At 37.2% G+C, this 23,514-nt stretch overlaps 1 protein-coding gene and 1 pseudogene across 2 annotated transcripts in view; one reads left to right on the forward strand and one right to left on the reverse strand.

The window, feature by feature from the left end:
• The window catches only part of TBC1D8B (TBC1 domain family member 8B), a 79,282-nt gene that overhangs the window by 16,242 nt on the left and 39,526 nt on the right, over positions 1–23,514 (forward strand). The window contains exons 2-7 of one of the 2 annotated variants that reach the window (XM_061137320.1): positions 1,326–1,436; positions 4,484–4,602; positions 5,107–5,332; positions 6,117–6,357; positions 10,349–10,508; positions 11,167–11,334. In XM_061137320.1, coding sequence (XP_060993303.1) covers positions 1,326–1,436; positions 4,484–4,602; positions 5,107–5,332; positions 6,117–6,357; positions 10,349–10,508; positions 11,167–11,334 — 1,025 coding nt within the window. Of the gene's footprint in view, positions 1–1,325; positions 1,437–4,483; positions 4,603–5,106; positions 5,333–6,116; positions 6,358–10,300; positions 10,509–11,166; positions 11,335–23,514 lie in introns of both variants that reach the window. The other variant, XM_061137319.1, reaches the window with a different exon arrangement.
• Positions 14,407–15,066, reverse strand: LOC133052432 (large ribosomal subunit protein uL6-like; annotated as a pseudogene).

The following is a 23,514-nucleotide window of genomic DNA, read 5'->3' on the forward strand; positions in this document are numbered from 1 at the left end:
TGTCCTCAGGGAATTAATAATCTAAGTAAGGAGGTAAAATTAATATACATGAAGTACTTAGAAAGTAGTTGTAATAACTAACCTAATAATCAGAATGCTGGGTTATATCATACAGACTTTAAGTGCTGTGTGTAATCAGAGACAAGGGAAGGCATAATTGCTTGGGGTTGCCAATGAAGATTTCATAGGGGAATTGGGTCTTGAAGAAAACATAGAATTTAGATTTGCCACACTGGGCTACAAGACTTCCATTAACATTTCTAGGTAAAAAAGAGACTTGCTTAGCAGAGACTTTTTAAGTTTTTATTTATTTATTTATTTTTGGCTGTACTGGATCTTTGTTGCTTTGCGTGGGCATTTTCTCTAGTTGCAGAGAGCCCAGGCTACTTTCTAGTTGCAGTGCCCAGGCTTCTTTTGTTGCTGAGCATAGACTCTAGGGCACATGGGCTCAGTAGTTGCAGCTCTCCAGCTCTAGAGCACTGGCTTAATTGTTGTCTCATGAGCTTAGATGCTCCATGGCACATGGAATCTTCCATGACCAGGGATAAAACTGGGGTCTCCTACATTGGCAGGTGGATTGTTTACCACTGAGCCACCAGTGAAGCCCAGACTTGCTATGCAAAGACTTTAAGGGAGAAATTAAGAAAACAGGAAACTTATTCTAGGAGGAGTAGAAAATATCAGATAATTAAATTGAAGCTAAATAATCAAAACCTTGAATTTGAAATTGAGGAAGTAAATGTTAAAAAGAAAAAATCCCCTTTAAGCATTTAAATTAATCAAGATTTTTATCTTGTTAAAATTCATTGTTTTTCTTATAGTATTAGCTAACACTGAGTCTTTTACTATGTGCTAAACATGGTGCTAAGTGTTTTATGTGTAATAATAACTCATTTTATCTTTCCAACAACCTTCTGTGGTGGGCTCCAGTTTTACCCCATTATTTTACAAATGAGGATGAAGAAAAGGTAAGTACAACTGGGTCAACTTGACACAAGTTAGTACTAGGATTCAAACCTAGGAAATCTCTGGTACTAGAATCTACAGTCTTATCTGCTCTATACATAACCTTGTAAAGGAGGTAAATAAGTGCTACAAATATATCATGAGGTTTAGACAAATTATTATAATAATAATTATTATTATTATTATATTGAAAAATAATTTTTTAAAGCACTACTGACATTGGAACACTAATCTCTTCATCCCGATTGTATTTTGAGTTAGAAATTTTTAAAAAAATCCATTGGTTGTTAGTCGTGTGAAGCAATATTGATTTTCTCTCTTCTAAGATCCTTGTTTCAACAGTCTCTTTATTACAACAGGACTTTTGGTTGGGACTCTTGATTCAGTCTTAGACTCTACTGCAAAAGTAGCTCCATTTCGCATCCTACATCAGACACCAGATTCTCAAGTTTACCTGTCAATTGCCTGTGGTGAGTATGATTTTTAAAACATAGAATTCAAACAGATAAGGATCTTAAGAAACTGAATATTTAAATTTATTTATACTCCCCAGTTTTTTAAAATTAATTTTTATTGGAGTATAGTTGACTTAGAGTCACAGATGTAGAAAACAAATGAGGTATAGGGGAGAGTGAAGGATAAATTAAGAGATTGGGATTGACATATACACACTACTACAAAATGGATAACTAGTAAGAACCTACTGTATAGCACAGGGAACTCTACTCAATACTTTGTAATGACCTATATGGGAATAGAGTCTCCCCAGTTGTTTTGATTTAGAATTGAGTTAAATGTGCGGCTCTACTTTGAAAGACTAGAAAAATATTTAAGAAGGATTACAGAGTTTTTAAAAATCCATTAATATGTGAGACCTGAAGCATGTGTTCTGGCAGTGTTGATTCTGAGCAAATTTTGGTCAGTGCTACTGCTAATCTGACTCCTTTCTTCAAGTCACCTTTCCTGCTTAACCCAACTGCTAGGAAGATGAGAACCTCCCCCATGAAGTTCTTTGTTTCATCTCTAATAATGCAGATGAGGAGAATCAAGCCCAAAACTTAAAGGCTGATCTCTAAGAAAATATAAGCCTGAAAACCTGAACAAGGCATCATATCCTTGAAATATGAAGGGATAACTTACACGCAGTGCAACATATTCATCCATGAATAAAATGCATCCATATTCAGGTGGTTCAGATTCTTCGACATGTATCTATTGTGGTAGAAAAGGAATTAGAATGATTCTTCTTAACATAGCAACTCAAAATTAAGAGAAAATACAGTGACAATTGTTAATTCTTTAATGATGCCATTACAATGTTGGTCTAAATTAGAATCTGAGATTTATGGGTTTTTTTAATGTTGAAAGGTTGCCTTTTTCTTATTCTTTCTCTCTTCTCCCTCTTTTTTTAAGTAGATATATTTAAAAAATACAAAAGCATGTGAATTTCTGGACAGTTCATATGTGTGAATGTATAGCATACAATTAATTTTTAAAACTGTGTGGCTTGATTTTTGCATCTCCCTCTCAGTTTCCTTTAGTGTTTATGAGTGTTTTCTCCTGACTGTTTCAAATTGAATACCATTTAAACTAAATATGGAAGATATTATACTTACTGACATCATGAGACACCTATAACCTCAACTCTAAGTTGAGTTGGAAGAAATTATATCCTCATTTCTTTAAAAAAAAAAAAAGGATGATTATACAACTTACTTCCCAAATTAACCTGATGCAGAAACACAGTGCATGTGTGTTCAGTCACTCAGTCATGTCTGACTCTTTGTGACCCTATGGACTGTAGCCTTCCAGGCTCCTCTGTCTATGGGATTCTCCAGGCAAGAATATGGGAGTGGGTTGCCATTTCCTCCTCCAGGAGAGCTTCCCGACCTAGGGATTGAACCTGCATCTCCTGCTTTGGCAGATTCTTTACCTCTGAGCCACCTGGGAAACGCACAGAAATATAGTAGTTATCTATTAGTGAAGCTTCTTTATACCTAAAGGGCCACAATAAAGGCCTTAAAATTTCCCCATGGCTTTTATTTGTGGTTCATTAAAGAAAGTTATTACACATGGTATGATGACTTGAGTAACATGAATATAGTTCTAACTGATCTGTAGGAAATAGGCAGTTTTTAAAGTGTCAGTACTTTTTTAAAAAAAATTATTTTTGGCTGCCACTGGGTCTTCGTTGCTATGTATGGACTTTCTCTAGTTGCAGTGAGCAGGGGCTACTCTTCATTGCAGTGCAGACTTTTCACTGTGGTGGCTTCTGTTATTGTGGAGTACAGGCTCTAGGTGCGCAGACTCAGTAGTTGCAGTGCGTGGGCTCAGTAGTTGTGAGGTATGGGGTTAGTTGCTCTGACGTATGTGGTATCTTCCCAGACAAATGATAGAACCCATGTTCCCTGCATTGGCAGGTGAATGAATTCTTAACCACTAGACCACCAGGGAAGTCCATCAATAAATTTTTTAATGTATCACTCTCCATGTGTCATAAAACATACTTAGAAGTCAGGGTATTTCTTTTGAGTGAGATTTGTATAATCTACAGTGCTGGGGAGATCTTAAAGCTATGTTGGTTATAGGGGAAAGTTGATAGATATTAAAATGTTCTTCAAACCAAAGCAACCCAGAGTTAAGTGTAATACTGACCGTCAATGCAAGTACTCTGACCCTTGGTAAACCACCTAACCTTGATTCAGCAGATCACAAGGATTTAACCTTGCTGTAGGATTTCTAATCTCTTTCATAAAATTTCTGTAAGTTGACTAGGCTTTTTAATGAAAGAGTTGACTGAGAGAAGTCTTCATACTCCTGGGAGTTGCCACAGTTGAGATCCATGTTTATGCAGTGTGCATAGGATTGTCATATGCATGCTATTTTCAGTCACACAGGCACAGTGCTGACTATTATTTGAAGACCAAAGATTAAATTATGTATATTTACATTCTGGTACTCTATATATTTGGGCTTCCCTGGTGGCACAGATGGTAAAGAATCCGCCTGCCATGTGGGGAACCCAGGTTCAATCCCTTGATTGGGAAGATCCCCTGGAGAAGGGAATGGCAACCCATTCCAGTACTCCTGCCTAGAGAATCCCATGGACAGAGGAGCCTGCGGGCTACAGTCCGTGGGGTCACAAAGAGTCAGATACGACTGAGCAACTGAGCACACACTTGGTATATTCTCTTAAAAGAACTGGTTACTGTAGGTACCAGTTACTGGCACCTTGTTTTCAAAATTTTATATCTCTTCTCATGAGTTGTAGTTACTTTTCTCCACTTTCATTAAATATTTTATTCTTTCTATTTATAATGAAAACTAGTGTTCATACTCACATTTAGGGATGACATGGACAATAAACACTGTATCCTGTTCCTTTATGATGATCATTTTTTAAAAAGAGCAAATATAATTTTATATCTTTTTAAACTAAGCATATAAATATCAAGAGCAGTTTTTTGTGTGTGTGAAGTTTTCTTTGAGTCTCTCTTTCTCTTTTATTATTAATCAGGAGCCAACAGAGAAGAAATAACCAAACACTGGGAATGGTTAGAAGAAAATATCATGAAGACCTTATCTGTGTTTGATTCAAATGAAGATATTACTAATTTTGTACAAGGAAAGATAAGAGTAAGTGGCATGGATATAGTTTTTTAGATGGAATACTAAACTCTTCGGCCCTTTTATTTGAGGATGAAAGTTGAATGGAACCTCATTGTTTTACTGGCACCTTTCAGGACTGGCAGAAGCACACATATGAATATCAGAATCAGAGCTAAAGAGAGTTGTAAACTTAGTGGTTAGTCTTTGGTGCCCTTGTGAGTGCACTTAGGGATATTTTCATTTCAGAATCTCTTTGAATGAACCCTTCACCCAATCAAAATAATATTTAGCACCTGTATTTTTGGTAGCTTCTTTTGAGGCATTAGGAAAAGATTAAGTTACAAAATTGGAGATTTAAAGAAATTGAATTACAAAACTAAAGAAGATCTGACCACCTCTGTCATAAGAGATGTAGGTATGTGTGTGTGTGTGTGTATACACAGTTTTATTCAAGGAACTGTTTAAACATGTGAGGTACATTTTTGTTGATGGGTAATTACTAATTTTCAGAAATTATTTTGTCTCCTTTAGGGATTAATTGCTGAAGAGGGAAAACATTCTTTTGCAAAAGAAGATGATCCTGAAAAATTTCGAGAAGCCCTTCTGAAATTTGAAAAATGTTTTGGTTTGCCAGAGCAGGAAAAGTTAGTGACCTATTACTCGTGCAGTTATTGGAAAGGACGGGTTCCTTGTCAGGGTTGGCTATATCTTAGCACCAATTTTCTGAGCTTCTATTCTTTTTTGTTAGGATCAGAAAGTAAGTGGTTTCTGTTGTTTACTATGACTTTGAATTTATAAACTTACCTATCAACTTTATGATGGTATTAGGTTGCATGTAAAGTAATAGGATAGATATTAAAGGTAATTAAACTATTCATTTAAAAGTTCACTTCATCTGGGGAAGAATACTTTTAAGACTGGTTGTTTAACATAAGAACCATTTGAATTGTATATAGAATGCCTTGCCTGTTGTGGGAAGCAAATGAATATTAAACGATGATGGTAATCTGACATATCCTTTTTTTCCCTTGGTCTAAACTATGCACTTTCTTCAATCTATATTTAAATAATTGTTTTAAACATACAATACACAATGTATGTTGTGTAATCATACTAATGATTATAGTAATCATAGTATAGTACCTAATGTATAGTAATCATAGTACCTAATGGCCTACAGCTACAAAGCAGAATCAAGCCGTACTGTTCATAACACATGTATAGCTTTTATACCAATAGTTATATAATTGTATAAATTGAAATACCAAATTTAATATCAGGTTTAAATATCAAATCAGAAAAAAAAGATTAAAAATTATTTAAAATTAGGGACTTCCCTGGTGAATTATATCTGTTCCTAAAATCAGTTGTTGTATGTTCATTGTTATGCTTCAAAATTTAAACTAATCTTGAATTCAAAAGCATTTTAGTTGTTCATAGCATTTTTTAAGTGACTATTGTTTGTCTTGAAAGACCTGATTGATAAACACTAATCAACATTGAGAAATTTAATCATATCTGCTTATAACTCTAATTTGCAGTCAAACTCGTTATCGCCTGGGATGCAGTCTCAAAACTTGAAAAGACTTCAAATGTCATACTGACAGAGAGTATTCATGTGTGTTCCCAAGGGGAGAATCACTACTTTTCAATGTTTTTGCATATTAACCAAACATACCTTCTTATGGAACAACTGGCAAACTATGCTATAAAAAGAATTTTTGATAAGGAAACGTTTGATAATGACCCAGTCCTTGATGATCCTCTACAAATCACTAAAAGGTATTCAAAGCTTAATTAATATTTGTTTTTTAAAGTATTGTTCGACCAAAGAATGGTGGCATTGAATAACATTAAAAGACGAATGGATAAAAAAGTTCTGATACATATACACAATGGAATATTACTCAGTTATTAAAAAGAACACATTTGAATCAGTTCTAATGCAGTGGATGAAACTGGAGCCTATTATACAGAGTGAAGTAAGTCAGAAACAAAAAGCACCAATACAGTGTATTAATGCATATGTATGGAATTTAGAAAGATGGTAACAACGACCATATATGTGAGACAGCAAAAGAGACGCAGATATAAAGAACAGACTTTTGAACTTTGTGGGAGAAGGTGAGGATGGGATAATTTGAGACAATAGCATTGAAACATGTATATTATCATATGTGAAATAGATGACCAGTCCAAGTTTGATGCATGAAACAGGGCACTCAGAGCTGGTGCACTGGGACAACCCAGAGGGATGGGATGGGAAGGGTGGTGGGAGGGGGGTTTGGGATGTGGGACACATGTACACCCATGGCTGAGTCATGTCAATGTATGGCAAAAACCACCACAATACTGTCAAGTAATTAGCCTCCAATTAAATAGATTAATTTTTAAAAAGTTAACTGTTCTATGTTATATGATAGTTTTTCTTTGGAGTAATCATTGATGTGTGAGTTTTTAAAGTTTATTCATATGCATTTCACAAATAGTATCCTCTATGAGAAATTTAATGTTAAGAAGTAATAGAAGTTAGATTTGAAAATTATTTCTTAAGATCTCAGTAGGATTTGCTCTGGAGTGCCTTTAGAAACATAGAAGTTTTTGTGTGCATGGTTAGTCTGAGGAGTAGCCTAGATAAATTTAAGGCTGAAATTGTTAAATGTATTGTTTATTTTTAAACACATTTTATAGGTAGTTTCATTTTTTCTTTGTTTACAAAATTTTATTGACATATAGTTGATTTACAATGTTGTGTTAATTTCTGCTATATAGACAAGTGACTCAGTTGGCTATACATATATTCTTTTTTATACTCTTTTCACTTATGGTTTATCAGAGGATATTGAATATAGTTCCCTGTGCTATACAGTAAGATCTTGTTTATCCATCCTATATGTAATAGCTTGCATCTACTAATCCCAAACTCCCAATTTTTCCCTCTCCCAACCCTCTCCCCCTGAGAGTTTCACTTTTTAGTATAAGGATAAGTTAGTAGAATCAATGGAACATGAGCTTCAGAATAAGATTAGAGCAACCCTGGGAAAAGTTGTAACCTCTCAGGACCTCAGTTTTCTCATCTGTCATTTGTACCTCAGAGAGCACTTGTGAGGAATGAGCAATATAACATGTGAAAGCACTTTGTAAAATATAAAGCACTAGATAAATAGTAACCATTATTAGTGCTTGCATCAGAAGTATCTGTCTTAGAGTTGTTTGCCACTATATTTGGTTTGCTGAAAGCAGCCAGAGCCCTTTCATCCTGCTCAACACTCAGAACAGTTGACTGAAATGAGTGTGCCAAAGGGGAGAGGATCCAGAAATAGCTAGTGAGAACCGCTTCTGGCAAGAAGGATGAGGGTATAGACTGTATGGGAAAGTGTAAATAAGAGGAAACTAAGCTGCAGTCCTGTGGATAGACCAAAACCTGGATGCTGTGTGATTGTTACATAGCCCTAACCTGGGTACCGTTGTTCCTCTTGCCTATTCTTAAACCATTCCTAGAATCTGTAGACATAAGGGTTCCCTTTGTGAGCCTTCTTACTTTTCTGGAAATAGATCAGCAAGGTGAATTTGTTTTACACCTTACTATCAAAATTAGGTCCCAGTGTGCATGGTTTATCAGTAGAACTCTATAAGGATTAAGAGTATAATTTATGTTATAGTGAAGCATTTGTTTATATAGGTTGTTTTGATTGGCCACCCTAAGCATAAACATTTTAGCTATTTTATTTCCCTTAAAATATCCTAAAAGTCCACTTATCAATGAGTTATTCATTACCAAGTCTGTATTTAAATGAGGTATAGTAGATTCATTTTTGGCTATGTGCATTTTTAAAAGAACCTATTGAAAGTTAGGGCTTCCCCTGCATACTCAGCAGTAAAAAATCTACCTTCAATGCAGGAGACATGTGGGTTTGATCCCTGGGTCTGGAAGATCCCCTGGAGGAGGAAGTAGCAACCGACTCCAGTATTCTTGCTGGGAAAATCCCATGGACAGAGGAGCATGGTGGGCTGGTAGTCCATCGGGTGACAAAGAATCCGACATGACTGAAGTAAATGAGCACACGCATTGAAAATCATATATATCTAAATCCTTTTCCCTCAGTCAGTTCAGTTCAGTCACTCAGTCGTATCCGACTCTTTGCGACCCCATGAATTGCAGCACGCCAGGCCTCCCTGTCCATCACCAACTCCCGGAGTTTACTCAAACTCATGTCCATCGAATCGGTGATGCCATCCAGCCATCTCATCCTCTGTCGTCCCCTTCTCCTCCTGCCCCCAATCCCTCCAAGCATCAGGGTCTTTTCCAATGAGTCAGCTCTTCGCATGAGGTGGCCAAAGTATTGGAGTTTCAGCTTCAGCATCAGTCCTTCCAATGAACACCCGGGATTTATCTCCTTCAGGATGGATTGGTTGAATCTCCTTGCAGTCCAAGGGACTCTCAAGAGTCTTCTCCAACACCATAGTTCAAAAGCATCAATTTTTCAGTGCTCAGCTTTCTTCACAGTCCAACTCTCACATCCATACATGACCACTGGAAAAACCATAGCCTTGGCTAGACGGACCTTTGTTGGCATCCTTTTCCCTAGTACATTAAAAAAAAAAAATAGATTATTTAGTCTTCGTCTCCAAATGACATTTTTAAAATAAAATGGAATATCTATTGCTTTGGTTTATTGTTTCTACCAATATGTATTATAGTAGCTAAATTCAGTGTATATCCTTCCAGGCCTTTTAATGCATGAATTAAAAAATATTTGCCAAAAGCATGAATGGGATTAAACGTCACATATTATGCTACAGACTACTTCCCCCCTTAAAATAATATATCACAGACATCTTTTCATTCATATAAAAAGATCTTATGTTTTTTAATAATAGTGGAAAAACCCACCAAATTGCAATTTAAGTGAGGTGAAAATTGTGATTTTCTGTTCATATTTATCAGAATTATTTTTTAAAGACATGGTGAACTGCCACATATTCAAACAGTATATGCTGGAAGGATAAATTTAGTTTTAACTTTTTTGGCTTAGAGTTAGAACTTGCATAATTTACTCACTACCCCAGATGGCTTTGCTGCTTAGCACAAGTGTTTAGTGCCTCAAGAAAAATTGTGCTATTTTAAGCAATTGTTTTTTATTTATATATTTATGTGTCAGTTAACAAGACATCTGTATTTATTGACACCCATCCTGTGCCAAAAACTGTGCAAGCAATGTTGTTTTATTGTGTCTCTACTTTGAATTTTTAAACATTCATTTATATTTTTGCTTCATTTGATTTTAATGTTATTTTTATGTACTAGTCTTCCCATCTAAATTTTGATGCTGCAAATTTTCATCGTTTTGTTTGAACTGGGTAACTCTCTTGATTTTCCTGATAACCAGGTGTAAAAATTATTGTCTTCCAAGATTGGTTTTAGCCATATTCACATATGAATATAATAATAGAGTAGTCTCCTAGCAAATCACCCTTTAACAGATGGTTTGAAGACCTACGTCATCTCTAACCGTTGTGCATTGGAATCTACTAATAATACAAAACTGGAAAAGAGAACAAACAAATTGGTTAGGAATCAGTGTGTTTCTTCCATTCCATAATTTGTTGAAGAGTGTAGCATGTAGTGTTTAATCGTTCAGTTTTACAGTGCACTTAATCAGTGTAGACATGTGTACACTTTATAAGGCATCATTTGAGCCTCTTCTTTTTTTCTTTCCTATAGAGGTCTGGAAAACCGAGCCCACAGTGAGCAATTTAATGCTTTTTTTAGGCTGCCCAAAGAAGAGACTTTGAAAGAAGTACATGAATGTTTCTTATGGGTACCATTCAGCCACTTCAACACTCATGGAAAAATGTGCATCTCGGAAAACTATATCTGCTTTGCTAGCCAGGATGGCAATCTGTGTAGTGTAATCATTCCATTACGAGAGGTAAAGTAAGTTTAGTTGCATATCAGTTTTTAGTTCAAAAATGTTATCATTCAAAGAGTAAAATACCCTTTAATTTTGTAAATTATTAAAAACAATGTGCAGCATCTTTTTAGTAATTTTTAAATAATCTTTTTTAAAGTTCCATAATATTCTCCAGGATAAGAGTACCACTCCTAAGGATAAGAGTACTAGGATAAGAACCTTATAGCTCTTACTGAAAATGAAAACAACTAAAAGTTTATATACAACATAAGGGTTTGGGGTGATGCAACATGGAGTATAATTACTCAGACATTTATGACATGAATGCCAAAACTTACACTATCACATTTGATATATATACATGGTCAGAAAGAATAGAATTGATAGCTTTTCTATAAGTCAAAAATCAGTTGTCAATATTGCAGCGTTGAATTTTTACATTTGTCATTTTTAAAGGTTACGTGTTAGTTAACCTTTTCCTTAAGAAGTGAAATAACTTGCGCTGAGATTGCTTGTATCAGTGATACTACTAGTACCCAAAGTCTACTCCTTACTAAGTCCTACAACAGACCAAAACTTGTTGCCACAAAAAACAAATAATAATAAGCTAAGCCATTTTGCCTGACCTTTTTGAAAATGAGAAAAAAAGTGATTCACTTATGTTTTTATCCCCCAGGTCTTAGCTATAGATAAGACAAATGATTCCAGCAAATCTGTCATCATTAGCGTCAAAGGAAAAACAGCTTTTCGCTTCAGTGAAGTAAAAGAATTTGAGCAGTTGGTGGCAAAACTCAGGCTCAAGTGTGGGGCAACTTCAACTCAATATCACAATATTAGCACAGAGGTAATTATATACCAATCAAATCATTTTGAAGAAAAGATTTATGTTCATGCGGTCCACTCTTTAAAAGGAACTCATAGTACCTTTCCTATTTATACTTATGTTTAGTTTTTATAAGATGAATACCAAAGAAATTGTATTCTCTAAGTCACATCATAAAGCAGAAGTGAAAATTAGGGACGTTATCATTTTTTAGGAATTTAGACTTTTAAAAAATTATCTTGTTATTTTTCTTGACTGTATTTGTTGTTTAATCATATATACATACCTTGTACTTTCATATAACTTGGCTTTTAACAATTCAGACTGTGTTTGAGAATTCAGTGAGGCATTGAAAAAGGACTCTTATTGCTGTAGGGAGATGGTCTGACAATCTTTTTATTTAACATCAAACAGGTCAGCCTTATTTATATAATCTGGGCCAAAGCAAAATAGTGACATATCTATTTACTTGTAAACTATTAGACAAGGCAAATATTCTTGGCAAAGGATAATTAAAAGCCTGATTTCAATGTTTTTCTTTTATGGAAATGTAGTTGCAATTCAAATTAATGTTTCTTTTTCAATCTCATGTTTTAATAGATTGATAAAACATTACATTATAACTACTTTATTTTAATCAAAAATTCAAAGAAAAAATCAACATTGGCTTCACTGGCTATATTATTTTACTTGGATTGGATTATAGAGGCTTTTATTTCTTCCCCTAGAGCAGAGACTGAAAATATTATGCTAAGTCAATTAGAATGCAGAATTGACAAGACTGACTCTCTACTTGATAATAGAAAAGTGCAGTGAAAGCATATAATTAAAAAACATGTATATATTTCAGTTTAAGAGTTGGACATGACTTAGTGACCGAACAACAACAACAATCTCTGTTCCAGACACAGAACCTTCATGTTGGCCATTAAGAGTTTTCATGCCCCAACTTGCTAATCTTTCATTCTCGTCAAATATATATACCCACAATATACCACAGTTTGATGTGAGGACATAGGTCTTGCTTGATCAGTCTTGCTCACATATTCTTGCTTATCTCACTTTTGTTTTTCAGTCCTAAGTCCATTTCAGATTCAGTCTCTGTGTTGGATGTAATGCTCTGCTTATCTGCTTTCCTTTAACTTATCTGTTTCTCTTAAACCTGAATACCTGGAATTTTTTTCCCCTGAAAATTCTTAGTTCAATATGCTCAATTGTCAAGAAAGGATTTTGTTTCAAAATGAGTTTGCCGTCTTTTCAGATGTATGTCAAAGTTCTAAGGTTTTCTAGTTTCTCTTAGCCATTTTTAAAGGTTTTAACAAAGATATGTATGAAATACCAGTTAGTAAACTGGCTTGCTTGGGAATGTTTTTTTTTTAATTGACATAACATTCTATTTTCACTTAAGATTTTTATCTTTGCAATGAGGAGGAATATTAACTTGTTTTACTATAATGTGTACTACATTTTTAAAAATAGTAAAGAGAGTGTTTTAAAGAGGAGCTGGTTCCATTTGATTTCTAAATGGCAGACATTGTAGTTATTTTATAGCTACACCTAGCATACTGAAACAAAGAAAAAATTATATTAAAAAATTATACACAAACAACAAGACTTTTTATTCTAAATCTCAACAAAGTCTAAATCAACAAATCTATATATGAATACAGGAAGGACTAGGAAATTTTTCCCATGAGTATATCAAATTGTGAAACAAAGAACAAATGCTCCCAGAAACAACTGGGAGTATGCATAAGTATCAGGTCTGTCTAAATTTTTAAATATGTCAATCAAAATTCTCCACATTTTGTTAAGTTAAAATCTGGGTGCGTACACAGGTTTTGAAAATTTCCAATCAAATGCTTAGAAAACAGATTAATCTTTTATTTTTTATTGACACGTATATATACTCAAGAAATATTTTTCAGAATTATAAGTGAAAGAAAAATGGGCCCTTTTAAGTTAGTTTTAAGCAAAGTGACTTAAGAGGGAAAGTACTGCTAAAGATCCTTGATGCTTTGCATCTACATTATAAGTGGATCATAGGAACTATAGAATGTCAAGAAGAGGTAGAAATTGAGCTATGCATTGGAGTGTTTAAAAGGGCAAAATCTACAGATTATTGAAGTGTTTATAAATATGCTTGTTTCATTAGTTTTCATAACCAACCCTATCTAATGGCTTCCTTATCCTCCATGATAATGCAGATAAGAATAATACTTTAGGGCTTCCCTGGTGGCTCAGTGGTAAAGAATCTGCCTGCCAATGCAGGAGACAAGGGTTCAATCCCTGATCCGGGAAGATCCCACATGCCATGGAGCAACTAAGCCTGAGTTCCACGACTTTTGAGCCTGTGCTCTAGAGCCTGGGAGCTCTAGAACCCATGCTCTGCAACAGGAGAAAACACTGTAATGAGAAGCCCGAGCACTGCAACTAGAGAAAAGTCCATGCAGCAACGAAGACACACCACAGCCAAAAATAAATAATTTCTTAAAAAAGAATAATCTAACCCACACAACTGATGTTTTCCTTGCTTTGTCAGAATAAAGTAATATATTTTCTGTAGCTATAATGTGAATTAGAGATGCTTAAGCTGTGTGGAGTAGCTTTATTTCAACATTTCTTGTTCAGTTGCTAAGTCATGTCTGACTCTTTGTGACCACATGGAATGCAGCATGCTAGGCTTCCCTGTCCTTCATTATCTCCCGGAGTTTGCTTAAACTCATGTCCATTGAATGCCATCCAACCATCTCATCCTCTGTCATCCCCTTCTCCTGCCTTCAATCTCTCCCAGCTTCAGGGTCTTTTTCAATGAGTCAGCTCTTTGCATCAGGTGGCCAAAGTATTAGAGCTTCAGTATCAATCCTTCAATGAATAATCAGGGGTGATTTTCTTTAAGATTGACTGGTTTGATTTCCTTGCTGTCTCAGGAGTCTTCTCCAGCACCACAATTCAAAAGCATCAATTCTTCAATGCTCAGCCTTCTTTATGGTCTAACTCTCACATCTGTACATGACTGCTGGGAAAACCATAGCTTTGACTATACGAACCTTTGTTGGCAAAATGTTGTCTCTGCTTTTTATTTATTTATTTATTTTTCAAATCAAGAGTTTTTATTGTCTCTTTAAAATATCACAACTGAGTCCATAGAACCATCTGCTATCTTGTTTCTGCAGCAGGATCACTGAGATCTTATTCATCAGCCTGCTGAACTGTTCCTTTTTCAGAAACATAGATACCATCCAAAAATTTTCTGATATCCTTGTTTTTAACTGTGGTGGCTTGCTGAATCAAAGCAGCTGAATTTGACACAAGTTCAATGTCATTTCCTTCAAGAATCAACTCATCTTTCTGGGCTTGAGATACTGAACAGGCAACCCCTGGCCTCATTCGAACCCTGCGTATGTATTTTTCACCCAAAAAATTTCGGATTTCCACAAGAGAACCATTCTCCTGAATAACAACGTTGATGGGGAAGTGGGCATACACTGACCTCATCTTGTAACGGAAGCCCAGTGTAACACCCTTGATCATGTTCTGTACGTGACTACAGATTGTTCGAACAGTGGCCAGTTCCTTTCTGTTTCCCTACCATTTGTCAACACAGAGCCTCTTCTTTTTCTTTCCAAGGAGACTGAGTTCTACATTGATGTGATTGAAGTCCCTCCACAGGGTGCCTCTGGAGCCCTTCACAATAACTGTCCGTCCCTTTTCTGAGATGTCAACAGTCTGATTGCTGAGAATGGTCTTCATTCTCACAGTAGATGTGGCAAAGAAAGAGCTGTCTCTGCTTTTTAATATGCTGTCTAGGTTGGTCATAGCTTTTCTTCCAGGAGTAAGCGTCTTAATTTCATGGCTGCAGTCACCATCCGCGGTGATTTTGGAGCCCAAGAAAATGAAGTCTGTCACTGTTTTCATTGTTTCCCCATTTATTTGCCATGAAGTGGTGGGACCAGATGCCATGATCTTGCTTTGAATGTTGAGTTTTAAGCCAGCTTTTTCAGTCTCCTCTTTCACCCTCAGCAAGAGGCTCTTTAGTTGCTCTTTGCCTTCTGCTCTTAGTATTATCTGCATATCAGAGGTTGTTGATATTTCTCCAGGCAATCTTGATTCCAAGCTTGTGATTCATCCAGCCTGGCATTTCGCATGATGTACTCTGCATATAGGTTAAATAAGCAGGGTGACAGTACAGCCTTGACGTACTCCTTTCCCAATTTGGAACCAGGCCATTGCTTCATGTCTAGTTCTAACTGTTGCTTCTTGACCTGCATACAGTTTTCTCAGGAAGCAGAGGTAAGGTGGTCTGGTATTCCCATCTCTTATAAGAATTTTCCACAATTTGTTGTGATCCACAAAGTCAAAGGCTTTAGCATAGTCAATGAAGCAGAAGTAGATGTTTTTCTGGAATTCCCTTCCTTTTTCTATGATCCAACGGATATTGGCAATTTGATCTCTGGTTCTTCTGCCTTTTCTAAATACAGCTTGTACATCTGGGAGTCCTTGGTTCACATACTGTTGAAGCCTAGCTTGAAGGATTTTGAGTATTACCTTGCTGTTATGTGAAATGAGAGCAATTGTGCTGTAGTTTGAGAACATTCTTCGGCATTGCCCTTCTTTGGGACTGGAATTTCAACATTAGGAAATCAGAAGTTTTATTAAAAATAAAATTAGCACTAATTTAAAGTTATGTACAATATACAGTCAAACCAGTCAATCCTAAAGGAAATCAATCCTGAATATATTCATTAGAAGGGCAGATGCTGAAACTGAAGCTCCAATACTTCGGCCACCTGGTGTAAAGAGCCGACACATTAGAAAAGACCCTGAAGCTGGGAAAAATAGAAGGCAGGAGGAGAAGGGGACCACAGAGGACGAGATGTTGGATGGCATCACCAACTCAATGGACATGAGTTTGAGCAACCTCTGGGAGGTGGTGAAGGAAAGGGAAACCTGGTGTGCTGCAGTCCATGGGGTTTCTAAGAGTCAGACATGACTGAGTGACTGAACAACAACAATGTACAAGAGCATATTTTAAGATAAGCTTGTGATATCTAAGGGAAGTATTTCTTTGTATTTTTGTTGTAGTTTTTGATTTTACAGGTCAACTGTGGCCCCCAGTCATCATTATGCTGAGTTTAATGAGATATTTTAATTTAAATCTGTGGAAAAGTTAAAGTTACACATACAGAAATATTCATCTTTCCGCTGCCTTTTCTTCACTTTTAGAAGCCATATGCTATTTCTAAAGTCAATAGCAGATACCAAAAACCAAACCAGTCTAAGAATTCCCTTTATAAAGTCAGCAACCTATGTTGCTTCTTCATGTGATTGGACTTTGCTCAGGCACTAAATGTCGGAAGAGTGCCAAATTTATAACCATCATAAGTGTGAGCATATATTTATATACAGCATATTCTAGATATCTATATAGCTATATGGATATATAAAATTGTTATGGCCTTGGGGTAAAATCCTCCCTTTCACAGTGTCAGAACAAAAATAAAAGTTAAGAAATTTAAGCTTATCTTCCTAATTCTTTATTATGCTCTTCAAATCAAATATTAAATTGATTTTTAAACAAACATCTTTGAAGGTAAATATAAAACATGAGATGCAGGTTCAATCCCTGGGTTGGGAAGATCCCCTGGAGAAGGGAATGGCAACCCATTCCTGTATTCTTGGTTGGAGAATCCCATGGACAGAGGAGCCTGGCAGGCTATGGTCCATAGGGTTACTAAGAGTCGGACACAACTGAAGCAACTGAGCAGCAGCAGCATGTTAATGTGGCTTTTGTGAATACTTGAAAGGTAATCATGGAGAGAAGTAGCACACTTGCCATCTGTTTTATATGTTGATACTTTGCATTTTATAAGAGTTATTTTTATTTTCCTTCTTGGCTACTTTTACTATAATTTAGATACACAACTGGAGTCTCAGTCATATGTCCTAAATTAAGAGAATGCACTTTACTTTGAGATCCAGACTACAACCATGAATTTTTGAATTGGTTTTGGAAAAACATAATCCCTAATTAGAGCATCAAAATTTAGCATTAATAGTAAAGTACACTTGTCAAGTAGAAAGGAAGATGGCAACCCACTCCAGTATTCTTGCTTGGCAAATAACACGGACAGAGGAGCCTGGCCAGCTGTAGTCCATGGGATCACAGAGTCAGACACATACTTGTCAAAACAAGCTTTTTTAAAAAAGAAAGTGTAACACAGGACATATACTGACTAATTGTTTTTTTTTCCTTTCTAAGATTTTCTGTCCTACCCTTATATTCAGACATTGTTTTGAATACTCCTTTTAATCTTTCCCTGAATCCTCTTAACTTTCAACCCTTCTGTGTTATATGTTCAGTCACTCAGTCATGTCCAACACTCTGTGACCCCATGGGCTGCAGCACGCCAGGCTTCCCTGTCCTTCACCATCTCCTGGAGCTTGCTCAAACTTGTGTCCACTGAGTGCCATCCAACCTTCTCATCTGTTGCCCACTTCTCCTCCTGCCTTCAGTCTTTTCCAGGATCAGGGTCTCTTCTGATATGAGTTGGCTGTTTGCATCAGGTGGCCAAAGTATTGGAGCTTCAGCTTCAGCATCAGTCCTTCCAATGAATATTCAGGGTTGATTTCCTTTAGGATTGACTGGTTTGATCTCCTTGCAGTCTGAGGAACTCTTGAGTCTTATCCAACACCACAGTTTGAAAGCATTCTTCGGCGCCCAGCCTTCTTTATGGTCCAACTCTCACATCCGTACATGACTACTGGAAAAATCATAGCTTTGACTATATCGACTTTGGTCAGCAAAGTGATGTCTCTGCTTTTTAATATGGTGTCTAGGTTTGTCATAGCTTTTCTTCCAAAGAGCAAGCATCTTTTAATTTCATGGCTGCAGTCACCGTCCACAGTGATTTTGGGGCCCAAGAAGATAAAATCTTTCACTGTTTCTATTGTTTCCCCATCTATTTGCCAGAAGTGATGGGACCAACTGCCACGATCCTAGTTTTATGAATGAGGGGTTGCCTTTCCAAAATTTTATATAACATACATATTCTTTTCAGACTGACTCCTTGGCAGTATGCATTTAAGGTTCCTCCTCCATATCTTTTTGTGATTTGATATCTCATTTTTTTTAATTAAAAAAAAATTCAACAGATACTTGTTAAACTTCAACTATGTGTATAAGGAACTGCCAGGTTCTTTTTTTCCCCCCAGATTTATTGTGATAATTGACAAATTTTGTAAGTTTAAGATGTATGATGTGATGATTTGATACACAGATATATTAAATTGGGCCTTAATATATCTATGTATCAAATCATCACATCATCAAAAAAAAAATCATCACATCATACAACTCAAAATAGTCATCATGCTGTACATTAGATTTCTAGAGTTTATTTCTCATATAAACTAGAAGTATGTACACATTAACCAACATCTTTTCATTTCCCCCTTTCCTAGCCCCTGGAAACCCCCATTCTACTCTGCTTCTGTAAAGCTGGCTATTTTAGATTCCACATATAAGTGAGATCATACAGTATTTGTCATTCTCTGTCTGATTTATTTCACTTAGTGTAATGTTTGCCCTTAATGTCTGCCAGTGTTGTTGCACATTGCAAAACTTCCTTTTTATGGCTGAATAATAATTTTTTGTTTATCTGCATACATTTTCTTTGTTGATTAACCTGTCAACGGTTAGGTTTATCTTAGCTTTTGTGAACAATGCTGCAGTGAACATAAGGGGTGCAGTTATCTCCTGAAGATAGTGACTTCATTTCCTTTGAATATATACTGAGAAGTGGGATTACTGAATCATGTGGTAGTTCTTTTTTAAAAACGTTATTTATTTATATTTTTGGTTGTGCTGGATCTTCATTGCTACACTCGCACTTTCTCTAGTTGCAGTCAGCAGGGGTTATGCTTCATTGTGGTACACGGGCTTCTCACTGTGGTGGTTTCTCTGCTTCTCTTTTTGCAGAGCACAGGCTCTAGAGGACAGGCTCAGTAGTTGCTCTCGGGCATGCGGAATCTTCTCGGACCAGGGATCAAACCCGTGTCCCCTTCCTATATTATATTGAGGCAGGCAGATTCTTAACCACTGTACCATCAGGGAAAACCCAAAGTGTTAGTTCTAGTTTTAATTTTTTTGAGGAACCTTCATACATGTTTTCCATAGTGCGGTACCAATTTGTATCATCATAAACAGTGTGGTTGTGCTCTCTTTTTTTCCATATTCTTCAATTCAGTTCAGTTCAGTAACTCAGTCGTGTCTGACTCTTTGCAACCCCATGAATCACAGCATGCCAGGCCTCCCTGTCCATCACAAAACCCTGGAGTCTACTCAAACTCATGCCCATCGAGTTGGTGATGCCATCCAGCCATCTCATCCTCTGCTGTCCCCTTCTCCTCCTGCCCCCAATCCCTCCAAGCATCAGGGTCTTTTCCAATGAGTCAACTCTTCGCATGAGATGGCCAAAGTATTGGAGTTTCAGCTTCAGCATCAGTCCTACCAATGAACACCCAGGACTTATCTCCTTCAGGATGGACTGGTTGGATCTCCTTGCAGTCCAAGGGACTCTCAAGAGTCTTCTCCAACACCACAGTTCAAAAGCATCAATTTTTTGGCACTCAGCTTTCTTCACAGTCCAACTCTCACATCCATACATGACCACTGGAAAAACCATAGCCTTGACCAGACAGAACTTTGTTGGCAAAGTAATGTCTCTGCTTTTTAATATGCCATCTAGGTTGGTTATAACTTTCCTTCCAAGGAGTAAGCATCTTTTAATGTCATGGCTGCAGTGACCATCTGCAGTGATTTTGGAGCCCAAAGAAATAAAGTCTGACACTGTTTCCACTGTCTCCCCATCTATTTCCCATGAAGTGATGGGACCAGATGCCATGATCTTAGTTTTCTGAATGTTGAGCTTTAAGCCAACTTTTTCACTCTCCTCTTTCACTTTCATCAAGAGGCTTTTTAGTTCCTCTTCACTTTCTGCCATAAGGGTGGTGTCATCTGCATATCTGAGGTTATTGATATTTCTCCCGGCAATCTTGATTCCAGCTTGTGCTTCTTCCAGACCAGCATTTTGTATGATGTACTCTGCATATAAGTTAAATAAGCAGGGTGGCAACATACAGCTTTGACATACTCCTTTTCCTATTTGGAACCAGTCTGTTGTCCCATGTCCAGTTCTAATTGTTGCTTCCTGACCTGCATACAGGTTTCTCAAGAGGCAGGTCAGGTGGTCTGGTATTCCCATCTCTTTCAGAATTTTCCATAGATTATTGTGATCCACACAGTCAAAGGCTTTGGTGTAGTCAATAAAGCAGAAATAGATGTTTTTCTGGAATTCTCTTGCTTTGTCGATGATCCAGCAGATATTGGCAATTTGATCTCTGGTTCCTCTGCCTTTTCTAAAACCAGCTTGAACATCTGGAAGTTCTCGGTTCACGTATTGCTGAAGCCTGGCTTGGAGAATTTTGAGCATTACTTTACTAGTGTGTGAGATGAGTGCAATTGTGCAGTACTTTGAACATTCTTTGGGATTGCCTTTCTTAGGGATTGCAATGAAAACGGACCTTTTCCAGTCCTGTGGCCACTGCTGAGTTTTCCAAATTTGCTGGCATATTGAGTGCAGCACTTTCACAGCATCATCTTTCAGGATTTGAAACAGCTCAACTGGAATTCCATCACATCCACTAGCTTTGTTCATAGTGATGCTTTCTAAGGCCTACTTGACTTCCCATTCCATGATGTCTGGCTCTAGGTGAGTGATCGCACCATTGTGATTATCTGGGTTGTAAAGTTGTTTTTGTACAATTCTTCTGTGTATTCTTGCCACCTCTTCTTAATATCTTCTGCTTCTGTTAGGTCCATACCATTTCTGTCCTTTATTGAGAGCGCCGAATCCTAACCACTAGACCACCAGGGAGCGTCTTATGTCCTTTATTGAGCCCATTTTTGCATGAAATGTTCCCTTGGTATCTCTAATTTTCTTGAAGAGATCTCCGGTCTTTCCCATTCTGTTGTTTTCCTCTATTTCTTTGCATTGATTGCTGAGGAAGGCTTTCTTATCTCTCCTGGCTATTCTTTGGAACTCTGCATTCAGATGGGAATATCTTTCCTTTTCTCCTTTGCTTTTCGCTTCTCTTCATTTCACAGCTATTTGTAAGTCCTCCTCAGACAACCATTTTGCCTTTTTGCATTTCTTTTCCATGGGGATGGTCTTGATCCCTGTCTCCTGTACAATGTCACAAACCTCCGTCCATAGTTCATCAGGCTCTCTGTCTATCAGATCTAGTCCCTTAAATCTATTTCTCACTTCCACTGTATATTCATAAGGGATTTGATTTAGGTCATACCTGAATGGTCTAGTGGTTATCCCTACCTTCTTCATTTTAAGTCTGAATTTGGCAATAAGGAGTTCATGATCTGAGCCACAGTCAGCTCCTGGTCTTGTTTTTGCTGACTGTATAGAGCTTCTCCATCTTTGGCTGCAAAGAATATAATCAATCTGATTTCGGTGTTGACCATCTGGTGATGACCATGTGTAGAGTCGTCTCTTGTGTTGTTGGAAGAGGGTGTTTGCTATGACCAGTGCATTCTCTTGGCACAACCCTATTAGCCTTTGCCCTGCTTCATTCTGTACTCTAAGGCCAAATTTGCCTGCTACTCCAGGTGTTTCTTGACTTCCTACTTTTGCATTCCAGTCCCCTATAATGAAAAGGACATCTTTTTTGGGTGTTAGTTCTAAAAGGTCTCGTAGGTCTTCATAGAACCGTTCAACTTCGGCTTCTTCAGTGTTACTGGTTGGGGCATAGGCTTGGATTACCGTGATATTGAATGGTTTGCCTTGGAAATGAACAGAGATCATTCTGTCGTTTTTGAGATTGCATCCAAGTACTGCATTTCGGACTCTTTTGTTGACTATGATGGCCACTCCATTTCTTCTAAGGGATTCCTGCCCACAGTAGTAGATATAATGGTCATCTGAGTTAAATTCACCCATTCAAATCCATTTTAGTTAGCTGATTCCTAGAATGTCGACATTCACTCTTGCCATCTCCTGTTTGACCACTTCCAATTTGCCTTGATTCATGGACCTAACATTCCAGGTTCCTATGCAATATTGCTCTTTACAGCATCAGACCTTGCTTCTATCACCAGTCCCATCCACAACTGGGTGTTGTTTTTGCTTTGGCTCCATCCCTTCATTCTTTCTGGAGTTATTTCTCCACTGATCTCCAGTAGCATATTGGGCACCTACCGACCTAGGGAGTTCCTCTTTCAGTATCTTATCATTTTGCCTTCTCATACTGTTCGTGGGGTTCTCAAGGCAAGAATACTGAAGTGGTTTGCCATTCCCTTCTCCAGTGGACCACATGCTGTCAGACCTCTCCACCATGACCCTACCGTCTTGGGTGGCCCCACACGGCATGGCTTAGTTTCATTGAGTCAGAGAAGACTGTGGTCCTGTGATCAGATTGGCTTGTTTTCTGTGATTATGGTTTTAGTGTGTCTGTCCTCTGATGCCCTCTCACAACACCTACCGTCTTAACTTGGGTTTCTCTTACCTTGGACGTGGGGTGTCTCTTCACAGCTGCTCCAGCAAAGCGCAGCCGCTGCTCCTTACCTTGGATGAGGGGTATCTTCTCACGGCCACCCCTCCTGACCTTGAACGTGGAGTAGCTCCTCCGGCCCTCCTGCACCCACGCAGCAGCTGCTCCTTGGAGGTGGGGTAGCTCCTCCATATTCTTGACAACACTTAACTCTTGTCTTTTGATAAAAGCCATTCTAATAAGTGTGTAGTTATATCTCATTTGTTTTTCTTGCTTAATTTCTCTGGCCTGGATGTATGGTACTTTGTTCAATTGTAGTAGTGACAGTGGGCACCCTTTTCTTGTTCTTAATCTTAGAAAGCTTTTAACCTTTCACCATGGAGTATGATGTTAGCTTTGGGCTTGTCACACATAGCCTTTATTATATTGAGGTATGTTTCTCTGTATCCACTTTATTGAAAGTTTTTATTGTAAAAGGATGTTGAATATGTTTCAAATAATTTTTCTGCATCTATTGAAATGATCATATGGTTTTTGCCTTTCATTCTATTCATTTTATCAATTTATATATTTTGAACCATCCTTGCCTTCCAGAGATCGTAGTTGATCATGGTGTATGATCCTTCTAATGTGCTG

This window comes from Dama dama, chromosome X, assembly GCF_033118175.1.
Source record: "Dama dama isolate Ldn47 chromosome X, ASM3311817v1, whole genome shotgun sequence".
Taxonomy (NCBI): Eukaryota; Metazoa; Chordata; class Mammalia; order Artiodactyla; family Cervidae; genus Dama; species Dama dama.